Here is a 22632-nt window from a genome sequence, read left to right on the forward strand (position 1 = left end):
TATGTTGGATTTCGGACTCCGCGTACTGCCGCTGATATCAAGGCTCCCCAAATCTCCAAGAAGGCCTTGGCAACGTGCTCCGTGTCGATGTACCATCCCGCTGTTAACAAGGCGCGGCGTAGCGTCCGCCAGCTCCAACCAGCGAAAGCCGTACTATGTTACGACGCCCATCTTCTATGTCAATGCCTGTGAGACGCTCCCAGAAACAACGCATGATCCATAAAATCCATAGATGCTGATTGTATCATGTAGCACCCCACGTCGGACACCTGTATACCCTCGTTTTGGCAGATATCTTGAAGAGATGGCAAGTCCTCCTCGGCAACAACGATGCCCAATTGCTTACAGGGACGGACGAGCATGGGATAAAGGTGCTGATAGCCGAGCTCTACGCTCCGTTTCTTCATTGGTGTTAACGAAAGGCACAGATCCAGCAAGCGGCCGCTTCGCACGGTCTCGAGCCCATTAAACTATGTGATCAGAACTGCCAGACCTTCAAGGTACCAGCCCTCCCCATGCATGAGATCTCGGTTTAGTGCTGACTTGCATAATAGGACCTGGCTCAAAAAGCCAATGTTCAGCACGACCACTTTATTCGGACCACAGACCCCGAGCATCGCGATGCAGTTCAGTACTTCTGGGTAAGCATAAAAGCTACGCTCGATCAAAACAAGTTTGGCTTATCTAGACTAGGAAATGCTTGACCATCGGGGCTATATCTATACAGCAAAACATGAAGGATGGTATTCCGTGAGCGACGAAACGTTTTACCCTTCCAACGCCGTCCATGCAACGCTTGACCCGGCGACCGGTCGGAAAATAATGGTATGAAATCGGGGCATGGATCCAGTAACAAAGGCTAACGGGCCGATAGTCGACAATTGAGACAGGCAAAGAAGTAGAATGGTCCTCCGAGACTAATTATCACTTCCGGCTTTCCGCATTCAAGGATAGACTGCTCGACTTCTACCGTGAGAATCCAACGTTCATCCGCCCGAAGAGATACATGGACAATATTGTGCAGTCGGTATCGTCAGGACTGACCGACCTGTCGATTTCACGACCAGTCCAACGGTTAACATGGGGCATCCGTGTCCCCGGTGACGATACTCAAACGATCTACGTTTGGCTTGATGCGCTCATCAATTATCTCACGTATGCGGGATATCCTTTTACTCCCGGGAAGGAAAACCAAAGTATATGGCCTGCGAACGTACACGTGGTTGGTAAAGACATTCTTAGGTATTTGCTCGTTCAAGTCAAAAGGCGGACGCTTGTCCAGGGGCTGATTTGGATGCTAGGTTTCACTGCGTCTACTGGCCAGCCTTCCTCATGGCTCTAGACCTTCCATTGCCACGCCAAGTTCTGTCCCACGCCCACTGGACGATAGGGCGGGAGAAAATGTCAAAATCTACCGGTAACGTGGTGAATCCGATGTATGCGCTAGCCCGCTTTGGCGTGGATCCGCTGCGATTCTACCTCGCTCACGACGGAGGTCTCTCCGATGATGCCGATTATGAAAATGCGTTTGTCACCGAGCGGTACAAGAAAACGTTACAATGGGGGGTCGGGAACCTGACAAGTCGACTTGTGCGGTCAAAAAAATGGAACGTTCGAAGAAGCATAGAATGGGGCGTGGAAGGCCGATTTCCGCCGCCGTCTGAGGCCGATCGAAAGCATCAGCAGCTATTGGAAGGGATCCGTAACGTTACAAGATCCTGGATGGACGATTTGAACCCACGAAAGGCGGTTGAAAGCGTAGTAGGCATTATTCACGAGGTGAGAAAGGAGCCTAGCCCGAACTAGAGACACGGTGAGACCGTTTGACCGCTGACAATTATATCAAAAAAGACAAATAAATATTTTCAAGAAGCCAGGCCCTGGTCTCTGGCTGAACAGTCTGAAAACACCGAGCCAACTGAACTCAGCCGTGTGATATATAACACCGCAGAATCCTTGCGAATTGCCGGGATTCTCCTACAGCCGTTCATGCCAGAGAAATCGGCACGTCTTCTCGATATGCTTGGCGTTGCGGGGGATCCTGAGAAGAGAAGTTTCGAAGCAGCGATCTTTGGCGCGGATGAGCACTACGGCGTGCCGCTGGTGGAGTTGAAGAAGGGCACAGAGGCGACACTCTTCCCCCCTCTTGTGACTGAGAATTGATCAATCCGCGAGCACCAGATATCCGCGTCTTCGAGTCCTCATGGAAATCGCGGCTGAAGTATGACACTTATGATGGCATTGTGGGAAGTTAGTTTTTGGCGGTGCCCCCCGAAGTCCGGCCACAGTACGAACTCAAATCCAACCTCGCAGATTTTATTTTTAGTGTTCGATCGTTCCCCGGTGCCAGTTCAACTAACCTGAATAATGACCACCCAACGTACTCACGCACACCGACTTCTAAGGTGGCAAGGACGCGATGTCGGCCGACAACATGATCTAGAACGCTGCACCTGAGAGCCCTAACCGCGGTGATTTTGCGCCTTTTTTTTTTTTTCCTTCCCTTTTGGCTTTTATTTTTGGCTTTGCGTCCGTCTTCCCTCGAAGCTTGCGGATAGTTCGCCGGTAAACCAAGGCTCGGATTCCGACGGGAAACCGCAGCAACCCCAGGGCGGTGGGCTCGGGAAAGTCCATCGTGCCAAGCAGAACCGCGTACGCTAAACCCGAATCTGCCGGGCGTCGCTCGACTGTTGCGCGCCGGTCCATCAGCTTCCACCCAGAAAACTCGACTCCGGCGTCTCCATCTAGACAGAGGATCAATTGCGCCAGCATGGCGTTTCCTCTCCGTTCCTTGATTGTTTTTACTCCATCGAAATCTTAATCCCCCGCGATGTACCGTTTCATTTCCATGTCTCATGCACCCACTCTATTTCCGACAATAGCCAAATCCTCCCTGGTCGTTCTGGGTCCTTCGTCACCCGTCTATAAATTAGCCACTATGCCGGCAATCATGGATGTTTTGATCCTCATATAATCATTTCTCGGGACTCTGGACCAATCCTATATCCCCGTGGCATTTATCCAAGTCTCAAGAGATCTACCTGCCCTTGATCGACCAACCCTCGATCCCACCAGGGTACCCTCTGAGAAATCTCTTGTCTTCATATTACTGTATAATTATTAGATAAATAAGAATCTTTCAATCTGCACTTTCCATCCACATCAGCCTCCGAGTCGGGAGATTCATTAACTTCACTTTAATTTTCGACATCGTTCCCTATCCACAATGGGTAGCTTTGAGGATTGTCGGCAGCAGAGAAGGCCGAAGCCATGGGTTGAGACTCCGCTGATTGAGTCGCCTTCCATGTCGCGGATGGCGGGCTGGTATGTCTCTCGATACGGTGGATAAGGGGAAGCGGGTTCTAATCCACGATTTGCAGTCGCATCTTTCTCAAACTTGAAAATCTCCAACCCAGCGGTTCGTTCAAGTCAAGGTAGGTTCCTCCCACCCTTCAATTTCGCCGCTCAGACTAACCTGCACCCCCAGAGCCATCGGCAATCTTGTCCTGTCCTACGCTTCAGACCCAGCAAACCAAGGAAAGCAGCTTCATTTCTTTATTTCATCCGCCGGTAATGCAGGCCTCGCGGCTGCTACGGCGGCCAGTGCACTCTCGTACCCATGCACGGTCTGTGTGCCAACCAGCACGAAACCCGTCATGGTCAACAAATTACAGGAAGCCGGCGCCACAGTCGCGCAACATGGTGCAAATCTCGATGAAGCATCGATCGAGATGAGAGCCATCATGGACTCACTTCGGAGAAAGCCAGCAGAGAACGGCGATGCTAAGCCGGTCGTCCCGATCGCATTACATCCGTTTGACCACGAGAAGATCTGGGAGGGTGTTAGTACAATGGTCGATGAACTCGCGTACCAGATGCCTCCGCGCGAGCACGAGATGGGAATTGGAGAATTTGAAGACGAAGTCCTCCCCATCGATGGGATCATCTGCAGCGTCGGCGGTGGCGGACTCATGAACGGCATCATCCAGGGCATCGAGCGCCAAGAACAAATGTACGGCAAAGCCAGGGCCGGCTCCACATACAGCAACTCCGCCGAGACAGGAAAGGATATCCACATCATCGCAACGGAGACACATGGTGCCGATGCCCTGGCCCAGGCAGTCGCCAAACGTTCACTGGTCTCGCTGCCGGGCATAACATCGCTTGCTACGTCCCTAGGGGCCATCCGCGTTGCTCAACGAACTCTAGATAATGCCCTGTACCCGCCGGCCGGGGTCAAGGTGCACACGTTGGTTCTACAAGACGCAGATGCTGCAAAGGGTGTATTGCGATTGGCCGAGGAGCAGAAACTGCTGGTTGAACTGGCCTGCGGCTTATGCGTTGAAGCAGCGCTTGGCCCAACACCGTGGACCCGCAAGAGCCCAGAGAAGCGCGTGAATGGTGCCCATAAGGCCGTCAATAATAACCTGAACGATTACGGCACCGAAGCAACGGACGTTCAATCGTATCTTAGCCGATTGATCCCCAACTTTGGCCCCGATACTCGTGTCGTCATTGTCGTATGTGGAGGAAGCAATGTCTCATTGCAGATGGCAGGGGAATGGCGACAGAAACTCGATGAGGGATGGGGGGCTGAAAATGGCATTCTTGCATGATAGAGCTTTACCCAGGTGGCCGCTGTATGATTTAATGCACTACTGTCCAATGTGGCTATGTTTACTACCTGTTTTGATATTCTGGCGATGGGATGTAAGGCGTTTTCGAGGGTGGGAAGAATTCTAACTTAACGATACGTTGATTTTTGGCATTGTACCCAACGGGCGTCATAGATTAGACAGTGCTTGCGGATCAAAAGATTGCTCGTCGAAAAACGAGAAAAAGAGAAAAAAGAAAAAAAAAGGGTCAAAAGAACAATCCACATCAGTGATTCTTGATCATGTGAATCCGATAATCCCAATAATTTTTCCGAATAGGATCATACTTCTCCTTCAATAAAGTCAACATCTTAACCGCCTCGATCTTGCACTTCGCAGTCTCTGTCCTGCATCCCTCTTTGGCTTCTTCAGCGAAAGTGTCTGCTAACCATTCCATGGCTAGGCTGCTTTTAACCTGATAGTCGATAGTGTCACCGTCTTGAACCTCCTCGACGACGAACCTGGACGCGAACGTCTTCAGTTCCGCCATCGGTCGGCCTGCTGCGTGAAGCACCCCTCGCACATAAGCCCAGGGGCTCCTGTTTTCTGGGGCAAGGACGATCTTGCTCTTTGCGTATTCTATCTCGGTGTCTACAATGTCCTCGTCAGCGATTTCAAGGCGCCCACGGTTACCACTCTGGTCAGTAGGGTTCGGCATGCCAGAGTCAAACTTGTCTCCTCGCGGACCGAATTTCAGAACCCAGCGATGATTCCACGCCGAGTTGTTCCGGACGTCCGAATCGATCAGATTTTCGACATCGCTCAGTTCGCGCGGACAGTCCCAGAGGGCAAAATGTCGCACGAGCCAGTGACGATATGTCCAAACGTGGTAATTTTTAGAATCCAGGGAAAACATTTGGCCAAGGAAGTCCTGCTCTGATTCAGGAAGATCAGGAAAGGTTTCGCGGTCTGACATGATCAGCTGACGATGATGCCTGGGAAGAGAGCATCAGTATATGCACAGGGTGCTGCAAGGAGGGGCGCAGTGGATGGGTAGAGACCATATCTGATAGTTCTTCAAGTGTTTGAGCGAGATCTTGTTTAACCATGCAATCTCCTCGCGGAGATCCTTCTTGAGCGCTTGGATTATCTTAGCTCTGTATAACCTGTATGTTCACTCATGGTCAGTCACGATAGGGCTTCAAGAGCAACCTTTGAAAAGAACTCGATCCGAAGCAAGCTCCCCTCATACCTTCAAGGTTAGGGTCTTTGAAAGTACACCAAAACGAGAGAGAGAGAAAAAAAAAAAAAAAAGGAAAAAAAAGGCAGATCAGATCAGATAATGAATGTTACAAAGATTTGGGCAACATGCCAGCCTGAGCCCAGTATCGGCGGTTCATCGCAAACACAACACTTTTGGTAGAAACAAACGGCAACATACCACACAGTATAATGGGCTGGATTCAGCATGATCACATCCGCCGTTAGCTCTAGCGCTCTCTCCGACATCTCATTGGCCGCCATCACGCCTCTCAGATAGGCTGTGGCCTCAGCATAGTCCTCAGTGTATGTGATTGTGGCCAAAGGGTATGTTTCGTCTCCGTCTTCGCCGGAGCCAGAGCCCTGAGCATAGTACTTTGCCCCATCGTCCAGGGGGATGGGCGTGAGCGAGGACCAGAGGGGTGAAGAAGAATATTTGCCCATGCTTGTATTTTGTTACGTCGCGATCCTATCAATGAAAGCAGGCTTATTCAGGACTTTAAGTCAGCTGCCGCGTTAAGTAGCACTATATTATCGGGAGATGCGTTTTGTGTATTGTGCAAAGAGCACCAGGGCTCACATAGTTCAGATATTTTCGAGCTTTGTCAGTTAACTAGTTAACTACTCCGTAGTTGGTTGGTTGATAGTTAAATAGTTATCGGAGGTTGGAGGGGCAAAAATCTTCAAACAATAAAACAAGAAAGAATGCGAAGTAAAATATGCTATTGTTCTCGAGTTCGCCATTCTCCGAGTTATTTATTCCGCACTTTTGACAAACGCAGTATTCTACATTGCCGCAATCGTCGGCCTCGTTTTAATTAAGGCTGCATTCGTCTCCAACCGTCAATGCAATGCGTCAGAAACGGCCAATTAGCTCTATAACCGGCTGGTATCTACTCCGTACATACAGTCATTAGGTAGACACAACCCCGAATCTAAATAATGGAACCCCATTCCTATCCTCCTCATACGTAGGACTGGAAGACGGTAAAATCCTTCAAGAAGCAGAAGCCATGCGGACCAGCCTGGGAATATTAGTAGGGATATTAAGCCCGAGGGCATAAATAATTAATACATAGAATACGCTATGCATGAACAGCAGCGGCAGCGGCAGCTCATCGGAAGATTCTACAGTCTCTCTCAGGATCAGCTCAGATGCCCACGCCTCCAGAATTTCCACCCTTCACGGACATCCGGCACGCCCACACCAACCAGCTGTTCAATACCGTGGTTTCCCACTGCATTCTCAAACTTCTGCTGGTCAATCTCTTCTCCGCCTTCCTCGTCGGTGCCATTTTTCAGGACAGCCGGCCAGAGAACGCCAACGCCCTGCCCACCAAGTGTCGTCTCGTATCGCTCGTATCCCTCCTCGTCCAGCTGTCTTTCGAGTGGCTTTAGCGCAGTCGACTCACGGTCAGTTCTGATCAGAGTAATGGCACAACCGCCTCCGCCAGCACCGGTCAGCTTTGTCCATCCTATGCCGGTGTGATCGACCAGTTCTCGGATGCGTTCTAGACGGGGGTGTGATACGCCGAGGGAGACGAGGAGACCGTGGTTTATCCGAAACAGAGTGCCGAAATAGTTCAGGGTCTCACTAGAATTTTTATCGAAATTCTCTGACGAAATGAAGTCGTGTGCCGACGTTGTGACTTGGTCGATTCCATCCAATAGGCAATCTGTAATCGCGGGGTGTAATTTCTTCAGCGTGCCAACCTTGGCTACCTCCGTCGCCGTAGATCTAGATTGTCGAGAATTGACGAGCAGAAGCGGCAGCTCCGGGAAATCCAAGATTGGAATGACCGTCGGTGGTTTAGAGTAGTCACCTCGTCGGAAGATAACAGCCTTTCCCCCCGCCGACACCGTGTTATCTACGCCGCTTGGGTTTCCGTGGATACACAATTCCCCGACAAACGCCCAGCGGTTGATACGCTCGATCTGTACCTCTGATTCATCGAACGGTTGATCTGGGTGCGGCCCAGCCAGGGCGCGAATCTGCAGCAGCAGAGCGGCGCTAAGGCAGACGCAGACGCTCGCGCTACTTCCCAGACCAGCACCGATTGGAATCGTCGATCGGAGGGTGTATATCGCGCCGTGCGATTGTGGTGAGCCGAGGGACAGGTAGAGGTAGAGGAAAGCGCTCGCTGATCCCTGGTGTACTTTTCTTACTTCGGGAGGCTTATCCGGCGAAACGTTCGATATGTGCGGTCTTATGGCGTCCAGCAGGTCAGGATCTAGGGATGTAACGCGGTCGTAGTAGAATTTCTTCTTCGAAGAGTGATTGAAGACGTCCCAGGGAAGGGAGTCGATGTCCCAGGTGTGGTCCAGGCCGGTGTCGCGGAAATTCAAGGTGACAGTTCGACGGGATTTGGACAGTGTAGTTACAAGGAGGTAGGATCGGAGAGAGATGGCAGCAGCCATCGCTTTCTTGCCGTGCACAACAGCATGCTCACCAAAGACAATCACTTTTCCGGGAGCCGAGACCATAAACGGAGGAGCCATGGGCGACGAAGGCTTACGGGACGCATTGGGCCTTCTGGTCGAGCTGGGCGATCGTTGGGGGTCGACGGAGAGGCCATCTCCGCCGAATTGGCTTGGGGAAGGAGTCGGCATTCCGTCAGAGCTCTCCGTCATCGATTCTTCGTTCTGGCCGTTGCTGGAAGCCGCTGTGTCCTCTGGTCTCATCGCGATATTGCCTCGCTCAGCGCCCAAGTCATCCACGACGAGGCTGGCGACCTTTCGTCGTCCATTGGCCTTTTTGCCCCGGACGCTTCCACCCTTCTTGCGCTCCATGTATCCAGGAATATGTCTGTGTGCTATGTATTTGTGGAATTGAGTTGGGTGGCACGGACGATGGGGTCATGCGGAGCGTCGAGTAACTATCCCGGACGAGATGCCGTTACACGGTGAGAGCTGGTCGAGAATTGCGAGGGATCGAAACACGAAATACTACAGAGGGAGTCGTATTCGACAACAAGCCAATACGAATCAGCTTCGGAAGTGCCGGGAATTTCACTCAAACAGAGCGCATGGACCAGCTCGCTTCGCCCCCTTGCGCAAAGGGGTATTGCCGTCAGTTTCTTAGTTATTCCAACGCTCGTCGAGGTTTCACCCACCATCACCGACGCGCAGCCCGGCCGCCGGTCCGCGGAACAACGTATTTGCGCCGCCCCAGCTTGTGCTGAGATAAGCAAGAAAGGGGGGCTGTGGAAGGCACTAAACCCGATAGAGAAAAGGTACAATTAGACTAAATTTGGCCTAGCGTGGTATAGTGTCCTGACTGCAGCCAATCAGAAGACGGCAGAAACTAAACAGGTTCCACCAATCGGCTGCTACCGAAATGCTCAAAATCCAGCGCTTAACAAAATCCAAACCACCAGTGAGGAGGGAGGAATCCGTTCTGATTTATTTAGATGTACTCCGTACTCCGTACAGTGACTCCGTATTTAGCAACGTTGATTTGAACGCTCAATGTTCTACTATTTGCCTAATTCAGTAATAATCTGGTGGATAATCTCGATTCTCAGTGTATAAAAATGTTCACAACCGAGTATATCCGACGTTCACGAACGATTTTTCGAACGAATTCGTTTGGAAGTTTAATCAAGAAATTCGACAAACGATCAACCAAGCTTTGGTTAACTAGTGGCTATGGGCCCGGAGCTCAATCCAACGCTTGGAAGCCCTACATTGGCAGCTCAAATGCCCAACTTCAACCGTTATCAACCTGCTGAATAGCCCGCCGAACCGACTGCCAAATAACCCGCCGAACAGAGTGCCGAATAGCCTGCCGGATGGACTGCTACTGCCAGAGAGCAAGCGAGGAGAGCCACGATCCTATTGAATCTCAGACCAACGTTAATAGCATACGCCCCGCGATTCGATTTAGCCATATACATACACGTACAGATGAGCACCTTGAAGCTGGAGCATCGCAAACGGTGAGTTGTACAAAGAATTCAAAATCTGGATGGCCTGCTGGCTTGCGTAGCTTTTGCCAGGAGCAATTCAATCGCTCAATTGTTCATCCTGACCGTATTCTAAACGTGATCTCCAAAGGTCCATTGAGGGCGGAAGAGACCAAGCGTTTGGCTGATCTCTTGGTAGTAGCAAAGGCTGCCGGTCAATCCTCACAGGGATGATATTCTAGTATCCACTGATTATGAAGGAATTCGGTAGTAGCTAGGATCTCATTGCCACGCGTTAGAAGGCCAGTAAGGGTATTGAATCCAATTCCAGCGGCTTTGGCCCTACTAAGGGACACAATATTTGTATCGATTTCAGAGACTTCATTATCGAATATAGGGTAGCGATTTCCACGCCACTAGTCAGGGGAACTAGGTATTGGGTAGCGACCGTAGTAAAAAGGTGTAAGGATTCGCCCGCGAACCACTTGATGGGAGTGGATGTGTACCTCGCCCGCGAGACACTAAGTCACGTGCTCGCAAGCGCGCATAGAGGCAGCCACTGCGCGAACCCCTTAAGCAATGGAAGCCAAGTGACAATCTTGTCTACGGTCGTACACAGTTGCCAGAAGAACATAAGACTTTTACCTTGTGTATTCCTTTTCCACATACAATTCCTACTAGAGATTCATTATCACGCTGATCCGCGAAGTACGATCCTCACATTTTGCCACTCATCCTTTGGTGACGCCTGACAATGGTCTCTACACAAAGAAGCCAACCCCCTGAGACTCGCGAACCTAGTACGCCAGCAGAGAACCAACCTGAACAGCCACCTACCCTAGTTCGCGAGGAGACTACAAATCCTGACACCTCAGCTCTCTCAACCGTCGACGAAACTGAAACAAACTCCGCGACCTCAGAGAGAGAGTCTACTTTAACATCAAAAGATGAAATCCAACAGCTTCGCGAGAAAACCAAACTACTAAAGAAAATGGTGAAATGGCAAGCAAAGTTGAATGACACTCTCCAAACCAGCCAAAAGCACTTGCGAAGTGAATCCCTTGATATAGCTACCTCCAATCCAACACCCGCGAAGCGCTCGTCAGTTTTGAGCCCACTGCAACACACAAAGCTCTACCAGACTGGCACCTACAAAGAATACCGGCGGTTCACCTCCAATATTGAATCCATTCGCGACGCCAGCGGATTGAATAATGAGGAGACCCTCGCGTACGCCCTCATTGGACTCGACTATATTGAGAGCGAGCTTTGGGGGGTCTACCGCGAACAGAACCCATTGAAGAACAACTGGAATGGCCTCAAGGAATTCCTACACATGAGGCTAGGAGATCCGACAAACCGCACGCGAAAATCTTGGCGAGCACTTTTTAGCCTTCGCAAGAGTCCAGATGAAACCGACTATGCCTATCACCGACGATTCCTGGAGCGCACATTAGAAATTGGTGAAGAATTTGAAGACCTCGCGAAGCTAAAGAAGAACCTCTTTATATGGAGCTTGGATAAGCCCATGCGAACCAAACTGGATGAACAGCTGGAAATACCAGATGACATTGATGACATAGTAGCACTGGCTACCCGACTCCGACCAAGTGTGTCAGTGGCCTATGCAAAGAATGCCCCACACGCGAAGCCTACCAATCCAGTTGGAAGTGCTCGCAGAGGTATGAAGACCAATGACTCAAGGCTGCCAATGGATAAGAGGAGTCAACCCCAGAGACCCGTACGGGAGATGGGGAAGGACCTTATCAAGGATCGCGAAGCCTTAAGGAAGGATGGGAAGTGCTTTGAGTGTCGCCAAAAGGGGCACCTCGCGAGAGACTGTCCCAAGAAGAAGGCGTGGCTTGACGTTCGCAATATCAAGACCACCTAGCCTAACAAGAAATTGGACTTGTTGAGGCTTGGGTCTTGTAGGATTGTGGAGAGGGTAGACTCACAAGCCTACAGGCTGGAGCTGCCTCCAGGTCTGCGAACTCATAACAGTTTCCATGTATCCCTGCTCCGCGAGCACGAGACCCGTGAAGGAATAGATAGCTCACCTCATCATGAAGTTCGCGAGACAGACAAGGATGAGAGGGTGTATCAGATCCGCGAGATAATTCACTCAAAGAGAGAGGATCACAAGCTGTGGTACAGAGTGCATTGGGAAGGTTATGATGATGAGAAGGACAAGACATGGGTTCTGTGAGGACCACAACCCTTCTGACTGAGCTGGCAGACCAGTGGAAGGTTGTGCCAGGGCGAAGCCCTAAACCCTAGGCAGAGGATTCACTAAAGGAATAAATGTTTATCCAACATGGAAGCTTATTGTGTGTATATAGTGAGCTCTCACCCTGAACCCCCTTTCTAGAGCCTGTCTTAGTATTTTGTTATTATAGCTACCTAGTTGGCAACAGTGATTCTCTTCCTACAGCGCCTAGCTGAGCTCCTAACATAATATTAAGACCTACAACATCTTTGGCTCTTTGGAGATTCACAGTTAAAGTCTCCAATGAACAAATGAATGAATGAATGAGTGAACCAACAAACAGATACTGAATACCAGAATGGTGAGCTCCAACTCTAGTAAAGAAGTCTGGAGATCAGACTAGGAGCTCATGGCATGGAACCCAGAGAACATGGGCTCTGCAACAGTGATCTCAAAGAAAGGCTTCCTGTGTGCCTTGGAGAAAGATACCAACCATGTGCATAGAGAGATAGCACAGTCTATGGATAGTGGAAGGTTCACCATGCAGCAACTGCAAACTAAGAGGAACAAACTACATGAATATGTTCAGGAATTAGATACACAGGCTAACATCTTGGTGATGGAGAAGAGGACCTCCAACAGGCAGTTATCAATCTTGTGATGCAGGCTTGAGCCAGCAGTGTTGAAAGCATTGGTGGAAAGAAGAGCAGCAAGATGACTGACCCTAATCTCCTCTCTGATGAGAAGAATCCTGTGTTCAAGCATTGGGCCTTCTGAATGAAAATGTTAGGGAACCCAACATAGATTTTGTGGTTGTTCCCAGGATTGGGGGATATGAAAGAGCTAAGTAGGTCCGATGCCCGCAACTGATGGGAGGGAGTCATGTGTAGAATGTAGGGGTCCTCTAACTAGGAGACTGAACACTGAGGTTCCCACAATCTGTGCAAATCATGCAATCCTTATATGTTCAGAGTTATGGGTCATATGAGTTCCCCTGAACATCCGATGTCATCTGATGCTTAGTTGACCTACATCCATACAGAAAAGCAAGTTGCAAATCAATAGTGACTACTTTGCTGATGAGAAAAGCAAGATTGCCTACATTGAGAGCTGAACAACAGGAGATGTTGCAAAGCATCTTGCCCCCTGAATGCAAATTGACCACTCAGAAAGGTTCACTACAGTGGATGAGATTTTTGAACACCTGGTAAGCATATATGAGGACCCAAACAAGATTCAAAAGGTCAAGTCTGACAACTGGTGCCTCTACATGAAGAATGGAGATAACTACACATACTTACAGGCTGGTGGATAAGTAAGTAAGCATGAACAGTGGGGCAATCCCTCAGTTGGTGTGTTGTAACGGCCTGAACCTTCAGTCTTGTCAATGCCTCTCTGTCTGGCCCAAACTAACTGGTGAATCAGAGAGACGATCATTCCAGGCTGTCGTGTTTGCTAGTCCAAGTTGAACGGGTGGAGATTCCGACCTTTCCCACTGACTGCACCTCAGCATAAGGTATGGAAAGTGGTCCATCTTGCTGCCTGTCCAATTTAGTGCTGCACCCTTGGTTCACCACAGTCATCAATTCAACACCTACCATCCATTGGTTGATTGTTGCAGGCGCCAGGAGAAAAACAGCAGATGCTCACAGTGAACTCCATTTCCACAACAATTATCCACTGTCGCAGCGCCTATTTGAAGGGGCTCCGAAGCTTGTGAGGCATGGCTCCGCGAGGGACACCCTGGAGCTGGCAGTTCTATCACAAGAGTAAAGATCCTTCCGAGCAGTGTCGTTTGTGAATTGGTTCAAAGCCGAGTCCTGTCAATGCGAGTGCCGTTTGGTAAGGCCTTAGCCAAGGCGACTCCCTCTGAATTACGCTTGCTGGGGGTGGAGGACATCGAATCATTGGTGATGAGAGCTTTCAGGCTGAAACATCTAATGTATCGCCTACCACACGCAGATAGGAGGCTGCTAAAAGAAAGAATTGACGGATGCTTTTAAGTCTCTGACATCCAATCAATTTGCATGAAGTGGAAGAGATTGCGTTCTCGGTGACGCCGCCAATATTCATGCTCGGCCAGGGCTGTTCCCCAACTTAGCGCCAGTATGTCCCTGCGTGCAGATAGTTGCATCACAAAAACAATAATGACTTATTTTGGATCAGAATTTGCTGCTCGAGAGCCTCGCACCTGCCCAGTTAGCCGCCAGCAACTGAAGATGCTGGTTAAATCAGATAATTCACAATGGAAAATATAAATATGAGATCGTTCCATATTTGTTTCCTGAAATTCGAAGTACTTTTTACTATCATATTCATCGATACACTTCTAGCGAATCTCGAAAACCGATTTTACAGAAGCTATGTCTAAGGTTCTCAAGCAGTTTGAGGAAGCCCTTTTTAAGGGCGGGCTTTATAAGAAGCTGTTCCAGAAGCAAACACCAGGAAAACGTATTGCACCAGCGCAAGCAAAGGACAATGACGCCAAATTCCAGGTCCGACTGGACGCCGGCGAGACGCAAAACGGCATTAAGAGGGTTTACTTGCAGGTAAACTCGCAGGCGAAGAACGATTCCCTCAAGAAATGGAGACAGAAACACGGAACGCATAGCAACCTTGCAGTGGGTACTGTGAACGAGAACACTCTTCCAGAAGATCAAGAGGATGCTGCCAAGGCATGTTGGGAGGATTTGTCAGGTCAGGCGAAAGAGAACTTGAATAAAGATTGAAGTCCGTAAGCATTGCATATTGTCAAATACATATTTCTACTTATAATTTTACTGATTGCCATCTTCTGTTACAGTGTCTGTCACCTAGAGTATTGCCGAGTGCACGAAATGATTCCGATGAGCAGGATATCAAAGCTGGATTCCAACATGCGGGGAGAGAGGAGGTTTAAGGTTGGATGTGAGGTTATGCTCCTGTCTTTACTTACTTAATTGTGGAACAATTGTCCAGTGTACTGTACCCTGAACCTCAAAGTACCTCATTACATTAGAGACTGTCGCATTTGGAGTACAGTCGAGAATTTCAACCGAGCACTTACCAACAGTATCTATTTGGTCACTATTCCTACCAAATAGCGTAAGCTGAGGACATGCATACCTTGTCCGCACGATAAGCGCTTAATATTGCTCACCCGGTGCGCAGCCAGCCTGTCTCAGGTAAACTAGTACTTAAGTACTAGAAACAGACTAGTTTGGATTACATCAGTATAAACTAGCCTTTTTGGGGCTAGGTCTGTAAAGGCAACAGTCTCTACGACAGCGCTTAGGTGTTGAATCTCTCATTCTTCCAATTTGTGACAGGTCTTTACCGACGATGCGAAATCGTATCTCCTTCCTCCTACAAAAGATTGGTGCTCCCGGGAAACAAATGAGGCGGAATATACAAATCTCTTGTCGTGGTATGCACTGAATGAACACCGGGTGCTTTCCTTATTGGTTAATATGATCTAGGCAAACCCATCAGTGACAAACAACTCTTTGAGTATACAAATGGAAATTTTCTTGTTAATGAGAGGACTCAATTTGAACGACGTTATGTGAAGTTTAACCTGGCTGCTCTCTGCGCTGTTGCTGCCTCGGCGGGAGGCGAAGAGTCTCCCATTAATGCAGTTGAAAAGATGGAAGGGGGCTTCAGCAAGGCCCTTTTAATGAAAAAGGAAAATGGAATGGAGATTATTGCAAAAATTCCATGTCGCAACTCTGGACCGGCAGTGTACACTACTGAATCAGAGGTGGCTGTTTTGAAATATGGTATGCAAATGGTCTTTCATTCCACAATGTCTGTCAACTTACAACGTATCTCATAGTGAGCCAACATACAAATGTTCCAGTCCCAGAGGTCTACACGTGGTCCTCAGATCCCATGAACCCCGTGGGTGTGGAATATATTATTATGGAGAGGGCAGCAGGGATTCCTGTTTTCAAGATATGGGGTGAGATGTCTCAGCCCAACAAACTGGAGCTCATCAAGCAGCTTACCAAGTTTGAACGTGAACTTTCCTCGATCCAGCTCCCCGCCTATGGCAGCCTGTATCTACGGGCTTTTTGTGGGAACCTTCCAGGATGTAAGCTGCTTGACTTGGACATTGATCCCTCAGAATCATACTGCGTGGGCCGCTCAGGCGACAGATCATACATGCTGGATGACTATAAGGAATGGGATGACTCCAAAATAGATCTAGGACCATGTGAGTATATTTTCGTTATTCCTTTGACGTTGATTCTAATATATGCTCTCAGGGACTACATTATCTGCGTATGGTATTGCGATCGCAAAGCGGGAGATATTCCGTGTTTTACATGGTTCATCACCGCACCCAGGAACTTTCTATCAGGGAAGTCCTATAGAGCGGAAGGGCCTTCTGGAAAGCACTATACACCTTCTGAAGTTACTGGACTCGCATCCCACTCTCGCAAAATCCGCTAAGCCTGTCATCTGGCATACGGATCTTCATATGGGAAACATTTATGTGTCTCCAAATGAACCATCGCAGATCCTTTCACTCATTGATTGGCAATCAATATCCATCCTTCCGCTTTTTTTGCAAGCACGATGGCCAGTCTTCCTGGAACCACCGCAAAATTATGCTCAAGGATTTCAAAAGCCGGGGCTTCCTGATAACTTCGATGAGCTGGACCTGGAAGAACAACAGTTGGCAAGGTATGAGCAGCAGCAAGCTGTAGCCGCCAAGGCATATGAAGTTTCAAACTATCTTGAGAATAGGCCTGCCCATACCGCGATGAACCTTCCACGCGTTTTCCGGGAACTGTTCAAGCGCTGCGGTGAAACTTCAGAAGTTGGAGTTATCCCGCTTCGAGCCTGTCTTATAGAGATCTTCGAGAACTGGCATGAGCTGGGATTTACTGGTGACTGCCCTTACTCCTTCAGCCAAGGGGAGATAGAAGAGCATGATTCCCAGTTCAGGGAATACGAGGATTGGCATAAGGCTCACGAGCTAGCGAGGAAGTGTTTGGATACGGATGAAGATGGATGGATACCTCCCGAGATGGACATCATAGAAAAGCGCCTGCAAAACCAGGAACTACTGGATATGTTCATCAAACAGATGGCGGCGGAGAAATCCCCAGAAGAAGCGCGACGGATGTGGCCTTTCGTTGAAAGCTATTAGGTTACCAAGAAGAGTCTCTAGGTGGAATATACAGCGCAGAGTCTTGCTATTCCTGGAACATTTGTTTGACAATAACTTGGTTGAATGTCTTATTGTTTTTCACCCAAAAGGCTTAATTTTAGGGGTGATCCGGCCAGAGGGATCAGGCCACCACTACATATGACCAATCACGGAACATGTTAGCAGTAGCCATAGTCTGCCTCAAGTAAAAGGCCTGTTTATCAGTCTTGGACAAGCAATGGGTTCATAACCAGTGGTTGGTCGTTGGTCGATCTGGTACTGAGAGGCAAGATAATTCAGAAAAGATGTCAGCAATTCACCATTATGGAACTGCCCAAGGCAGACCAACAAAGGCAAGCGCTGAGCCTTCCCACTTGATGAGAAGGTCCACAAACCTGATGAGGCCTTCAACAGAACTCTCAGGGACAACACAAGAATTGCTTGGATCAAGAAGTGATACCATAAGAAACAGGCTGATATTTAAGACTGAATTAATTATTAGAGAAGATCCTTCAATGGCCTGAGGATAAGTTCAACACATATGTTGAGCAATGATTGAATGTTGTTAAGACTGAGGTTTATAGTGAATATGAAGCACTTGTGCAGCTGCCTCGCCCAGCGTGGCATCCTTGCTCCATGCGTCGGCGGCCAGTATTCCCCATCCAGGAGAACATGTCAGTCGCTCCCTTGTCGTATGGAGTCCGTGACAGCAGCGACGGTCAGCTATCAAAACTGCCTGATCGTCTTGCAGTTGTGACCCTTCTCCTGGTGGGATTCGTCTTGATGAACGCTTGGGAGACAGAGTTGAACCCAGTGACCAATTTTTGACGCACGGTTCGAGGAGCCCAGGTCCGAGAAGCTCATGTTTAAAGGCACAATAGCAAATGGAGGGCAGCTGAAAGTTTGAAAATTCATTCATTGAGTCTGATCTTCAAAAAAAAGAAAGACGTGGAATCCTAGCAAGCCCGCGCCGAAGGTGCCACATTGCATACAGAATCTGGCCATCCACTATCTGGTGAAAACATATTTCCCCCCTTATGCGCCGACATGGATGAATGGTACCCAAGAGATTAAGTCGTTTCTCATCCGTTCTCTCAGCCTCCTGACAGCCTGGTGGAGGGCATTGGCAACGACATCGTGCCTAACACGAAAATCATCTTCTCTCAGGCTGCGCATCAAACTTTCGTAGAACGCGCCGGAAATCCAAGTTGCCGCTTTATCGCTGGCTTCCCAGAGAGTTCCAATGACGTGCGGGAACCCAATCAGCTGGAATGCACTTGCCATGTGTATCACCTCATCAATCAACTCCTTTGACGAGTTCTCGGCCGTGGAACATGCGGACAGAAACGCAATCCGTGCATGCTCATAGCTGATATTAGCAAGCTCTCGCACCGTAAAATGCTCCGCCCGTCCATCTTCACCCGGTCCGAGAAATAATCCGCCGGCTGACGGATCCGTTGAATCAGAATTTCCATGGCATGAGAAGTGTACCATATGGTGTGTGCGAACCTCGTCCAAAACGATTTTCTTGGACGGTTTGTTGAGAATAGTGGGAACGATAGGATAGATGCTCCTTGAGATTGATTCCACCTCCTCAACGGTTTTCAGAGCCCCCATACCAGCAGTTTCCGGCATTGTGACAATGAGCATATTTGGATTTGGCTCAAGTGGGCGTCGAAGTTGTTGCTCACGGGAATACTTGAGGGCCTTCACAGTGGGGATGTAACTGGACACGACGTAATCCAAAGCGGTCTTGTCTGTGTGTCCTGCCGCGTGGAGAGGCATAAGGCCCATATACCCGCTTGTAACCCACCATATATGTGGTAGAGGATTCGAAGGAACAGGTGAAATAAACCGTAACTGACTGAGAACAGGATATACTGCAACATCCCACAACCACCTCAGGATATTTTGAAGCTCTTTTTGCCTTTGAGGTTTCGTGCTGGGTCTGCCGACTGATAACTTGCTTTTTCCGAGCAACTTGCCAACATTCTTCCTTAGATCGTTGAACAAAAGCTCCTCGAGACGCATACCAACGATTGCAGACGTTGTGATGATGAACACGTCGCTTCGATACATGGTAACATTGAAGGAAACAATCGGTCCAAAAACAGCTAGTGTCATCAGATCAGTCGAAGTTGGCGGGAGCAGAAACCGGTCCAATCCTGGTAGTTGTCTGATCTTGCTCTCTATTTCTTCCAACCTCTCGATGTCCCGATGGCGCTGCGTAATCGAGCGGTGAACGTTGGACTGCAACTCATGTGTGCTAAGTTGTATTGTGGATGTCAAGCCGCTTGAAGGGCTAATCTCGGGTTCGGCAATATTTGAGAACGGTACATTGACATGCTGGCGAAGCGTCATGTACTCATAATATAATTCAGGCTTATATTCTTCCAAACGTGAGATGTCGCTCTGGGCGTTGATGATAAAACTGGCGATCACACCGCGGCCAGCCTCGAGAATCTCAACCGCTTCAGCTGGAGTGCCCTCCGCCTGAAGTACAGCAGAGGCCGCTAACGATGAGAAATGTGTGAGGCTCTTAATAAGATGCTGTTGATCGTGCCTGGAGAGCCACCGGAGATTCAATCGTGGTAATAAGCCAACAACCGCATCAGAGGCAGTCCGTGCGCTCTTCCAATTGCTGTCGCGGATATAATAGATGAAAGCATATTTGCCAGCATTGATACGATCAAGGGGCCTAGCATTATATATATTCAGGGCCTCAGTAAATAGATTAAGAGATCCTCTGGAATCTCTAATTTTTCCTCCGGTTCTCTCAAGTCGCTTTTCCAGTTGCATTCCCAGGTCATCCAGACGCTTTCCTCGATTGGGGTGATTGCGAGCAGTGCAATCCAGAACTTGCTGTCCAAACCAGGTAGCTTCTTCCAGATCTGACATTTGATCTGTTTTCTCAAATTTTTCTCTCTGACATCTTTCCAGGTTATCCAGATACGTTGCTTGATCGGGGTAATCGCAAGCAGTGCAATCCAAAGCTTTACTTGCAAGTCGGCTAGCCTTTCTTAAGTCCGACAGTGCATGGGTTCGGTGATATCGATTTCCCAACAGCTCATGTAGAATATCCAGAATCAACGTCCGATTAGGGTCATCGCGAGCGGTGTAATACACAGCCTCCTCAAATTGCATAAACTCTTCTAGTTCTGCCATCAATGCTGGTATCTCAGAGCGGCTTCCAAGCCAGGCTCCCAGACTGCTCAAATACACTGCTTGGTTCGGGTGATCATGAGGAGTGCAATCAACAGCTTTCTGTTCAAGTTGTATAGCTTGTTCAAGGTCTGACATTGCAACTGTTTTCTCAAATTGTTTCTCAAGAAAACTTCCCAGATTATGCAGATACATTGCTTGATCAGGATCATCACAAGCAGTGCAATCCACAGCTTCCTGTCCAAGTTGAATAGCTTTTTCCAGGTCTGATTTTGCTCCTGTTCTCTCAAATCGGGCTTTAAAACGTTTTCCTAGATTACTCAGAAATCTTGCTCGATTAGGATCATCACAAGCAGTGCAATCCACAGCTTTCTGTCCAAGTTGAATAGCTGCTTCCAGGTCTGCCATTGCTCCCGTTCTCTCAAATCGGTTGCTGAGCTGATTTCCCAAATTATTCAGGTACATTGCTTGATTAGGATGATCACAAACAGTGCAATCCACAGCTTTCTGTCCAAGTTGAATAGCTGCTTCCAGGTCTGCCATTGCTCCTGTTGTCTCAAATCGGTGTCTGAACCGATTTCCCAAATTATTCAGGTATATTGCTCGATTAGGATCATCACAAGCAGTGCAATCCACAGCTTCCTGTCCGAGTTGGATAGCTTTTTCCAGGTCTGATCTTGTTCCTGTTCTCTTGAATCGGTTTCCAAGCTGCTTAGAAAGATTGCTCAGATAACCTGCTCGATTAGAGTTGTTGAGAGCAGTGCAATCTACAGCTTCCTGTTCAAGTTGGATAGCTTCTTCCAGGTCTGACATTGCATCTGTTCTTTCAAATCGGCCTTCAAGCATAACACTCAGACTGTTCAAATACATTGCCTGAGAAGAGTGATCATGAGAAGTGCAATCCACAGCTTCCTGTCCAAGTTGGATAGCTTTTTCCAGGTCTGATGTTGCTCCTGTCCTCTTGAATTGTTCTTCAAGCTGAACACTCAAACTGTTCAAATACACTGCTCGCCTGGGGTGGTCATGAGGAGTGCAATCCACAGCTTCCTGTCCAAGTTGGATAGCTTTTTCCAGGTCTGATGTTGCTCCTGTTCTCTTGAATTGGTCTTCAAGCTGAACACTCAAATTGTTCAAATACATTGCTCGAGAAGGGTGATTGTGAGCAGTGCAATCCACAACTTCCTGTCCAAGTTGGATAGCTTTTTCCAGGTCTGATGTTGCTCCTGTTCTCTTGAATTGGTTTCCAAGCATAACACTCAAACTGTTCAAATACACTGCTCGCCTGGGGTGGTCATGAGGAGTGCAATCCACAGCTTCCTGTCCAAGTTGGATAGCTTTTTCTAGGTCTGATGCTGCTCCCATTCTCTTAAATCGGGCTCCAAACTGGACACTCAGACGGTTCAAATACATTGCCCGAGAAGGGTGATCATAAGCAGTGCAATCCACAGCTTCCTGTCCAAGTCGGATAGCTTCTTCTAGGTCTGGTATTGCATCTATTTCCACAAATCGTTCCTCAAGAAAACATCCAAGATTATGCAGGTACATTGCTCGACTAGGGTCATCACGAGCAGTTCGGTCAACAGCTTCCCGTTCAAGTTGGATAGCTTCTTCCAAGAGTGCTATTTGTCCGGTTCTCTCAAACCAGTGTCCAAGCCAGTTTGCATAGGAATCCAGATCCATTGTTCAATTGTGGTCGTCATGGGAAGTAACATGCGGGGTACATGTAACTTGCATCACTCGGATAACCTCGTCCGGGGCTGCTGTTTCCTCAGCTCTCTCAAGCTGCCATTGGAAAAAACGCTCAATACTCAAGAGAGACGAGTCTACAATATCCACAAGTGTTCCTGTAGCATAAACAGCTTCTTCGCGAACAACTAATATCCCATCTCTCTGAAGCCTGTCTCAAAGGTGTAAATAATGTCAAGATAGTTCAGATAGATACCTTGCTCAATTCAGGTGATCATAATTGCCAGTGGTAGATGAGCTCTGTTATAGCCATGCGCTATCCCCGGATTCGCCTCCCAGCCCTCCATTGACTAGAGTATTGAAGAAAATTTACGTCAGATTAGTAAAACATAAGGCTTCAATACATAGGGCCTGTCACAGCATCCGAAAAATCCACAGATAACCTGAAAACAGGGTGCAGATGATATGTTATTGTCTACTCTGAAGCCAGAGGTAACAGTTACTTACCTCAGCAGTCTGTCGCCACCCAAACGGTAAACCTTTCTGTCATTACTGTACTTTTTTCCATGTCAACGCAACTTCATATGGAGTACTCGGTAGCTCATGCAGTGCTGACGTCAGTGACCCTGCATGTTTGGTCTCCAGATCTTGATGCATTTCAGATCAGTTCATGGAATTTTA

The 22632-nt window shown here is 48.5% G+C and overlaps 10 protein-coding genes across 10 annotated transcripts; 6 read left to right on the forward strand and 4 right to left on the reverse strand.

The window, feature by feature from the left end:
- Nucleotide 1: 1 nt before the first annotated feature.
- CIMG_05729 (methionyl-tRNA synthetase) lies at nt 2-2163 on the forward strand (the record flags this gene model as incomplete). The annotated part of the gene is made up of 8 exons (XM_001241832.2): nt 2-188; nt 253-371; nt 429-500; nt 555-641; nt 694-825; nt 875-1242; nt 1302-1779; nt 1852-2163. 8 exons carry the CDS (start codon nt 2-4, stop codon nt 2161-2163), a joined length of 1755 nt encoding a protein of 584 aa, XP_001241833.2.
- On the reverse strand, nt 1882-3149 carry CIMG_13626 (uncharacterized protein). The gene has a single exon (XM_004444871.1). It carries the CDS (start codon nt 2855-2857, stop codon nt 2252-2254), a length of 606 nt encoding a protein of 201 aa, XP_004444928.1. The 5' UTR covers nt 2858-3149; the 3' UTR covers nt 1882-2251.
- CIMG_05728 (L-serine dehydratase) lies at nt 2983-5154 on the forward strand. The gene is made up of 3 exons (XM_001241831.2): nt 2983-3324; nt 3381-3434; nt 3488-5154. Exons 1-3 carry the CDS (start codon nt 3227-3229, stop codon nt 4614-4616), a joined length of 1281 nt encoding a protein of 426 aa, XP_001241832.1. The 5' UTR covers nt 2983-3226; the 3' UTR covers nt 4617-5154.
- On the reverse strand, nt 4738-6350 carry CIMG_05727 (farnesyltransferase alpha subunit). The gene is made up of 3 exons (XM_001241830.2): nt 6037-6350; nt 5657-5761; nt 4738-5590 (listed from the first exon to the last, which is right to left on the reverse strand). The coding sequence occupies exons 1-3, from the start codon at nt 6297-6299 to the stop codon at nt 4882-4884; spliced, it is 1077 nt and encodes a 358-aa protein (XP_001241831.1). The 5' UTR covers nt 6300-6350; the 3' UTR covers nt 4738-4881.
- A 357-nt stretch (nt 6351-6707) lies between these two features.
- On the reverse strand, nt 6708-8909 carry CIMG_05726 (mevalonate kinase). Its single transcript, XM_001241829.2, has one exon. The coding sequence runs from the start codon at nt 8643-8645 to the stop codon at nt 7002-7004; it is 1644 nt and encodes a 547-aa protein (XP_001241830.2). The 5' UTR covers nt 8646-8909; the 3' UTR covers nt 6708-7001.
- Nucleotides 8910-10385: 1476 nt separating this feature from the next.
- On the forward strand, nt 10386-12197 carry CIMG_13627 (uncharacterized protein). Its single transcript, XM_001241828.2, has one exon. It carries the CDS (start codon nt 10515-10517, stop codon nt 11649-11651), a length of 1137 nt encoding a protein of 378 aa, XP_001241829.1. The 5' UTR covers nt 10386-10514; the 3' UTR covers nt 11652-12197.
- A 199-nt stretch (nt 12198-12396) lies between these two features.
- On the forward strand, nt 12397-12627 carry CIMG_13628 (uncharacterized protein; the record flags this gene model as incomplete). Its single annotated transcript, XM_004444873.1, has 1 exon — nt 12397-12627. One exon carries the CDS (start codon nt 12397-12399, stop codon nt 12625-12627), a length of 231 nt encoding a protein of 76 aa, XP_004444930.1.
- Nucleotides 12628-14329: 1702 nt separating this feature from the next.
- Nucleotides 14330-14695, forward strand: CIMG_05724 (uncharacterized protein; the record flags this gene model as incomplete). Its single annotated transcript, XM_001241827.2, has 1 exon — nt 14330-14695. One exon carries the CDS (start codon nt 14330-14332, stop codon nt 14693-14695), a length of 366 nt encoding a protein of 121 aa, XP_001241828.2.
- Nucleotides 14696-15271: 576 nt separating this feature from the next.
- CIMG_05723 (uncharacterized protein) lies at nt 15272-17678 on the forward strand. Its single transcript, XM_001241826.2, has 4 exons — nt 15272-15372; nt 15425-15724; nt 15781-16161; nt 16214-17678. Exons 1-4 carry the CDS (start codon nt 15288-15290, stop codon nt 17101-17103), a joined length of 1656 nt encoding a protein of 551 aa, XP_001241827.1. The 5' UTR covers nt 15272-15287; the 3' UTR covers nt 17104-17678.
- Nucleotides 17679-18138: 460 nt separating this feature from the next.
- Nucleotides 18139-21945, reverse strand: CIMG_05722 (uncharacterized protein; the record flags this gene model as incomplete). The annotated part of the gene is made up of 1 exon (XM_001241825.2): nt 18139-21945. One exon carries the CDS (start codon nt 21943-21945, stop codon nt 18139-18141), a length of 3807 nt encoding a protein of 1268 aa, XP_001241826.2.
- Nucleotides 21946-22632: the final 687 nt, after the last annotated feature.

This window comes from Coccidioides immitis, assembly GCF_000149335.2.
Source record: "Coccidioides immitis RS genomic scaffold supercont3.5, whole genome shotgun sequence".
NCBI lineage: Eukaryota > Fungi > Ascomycota > Eurotiomycetes > Onygenales > Onygenaceae > Coccidioides > Coccidioides immitis.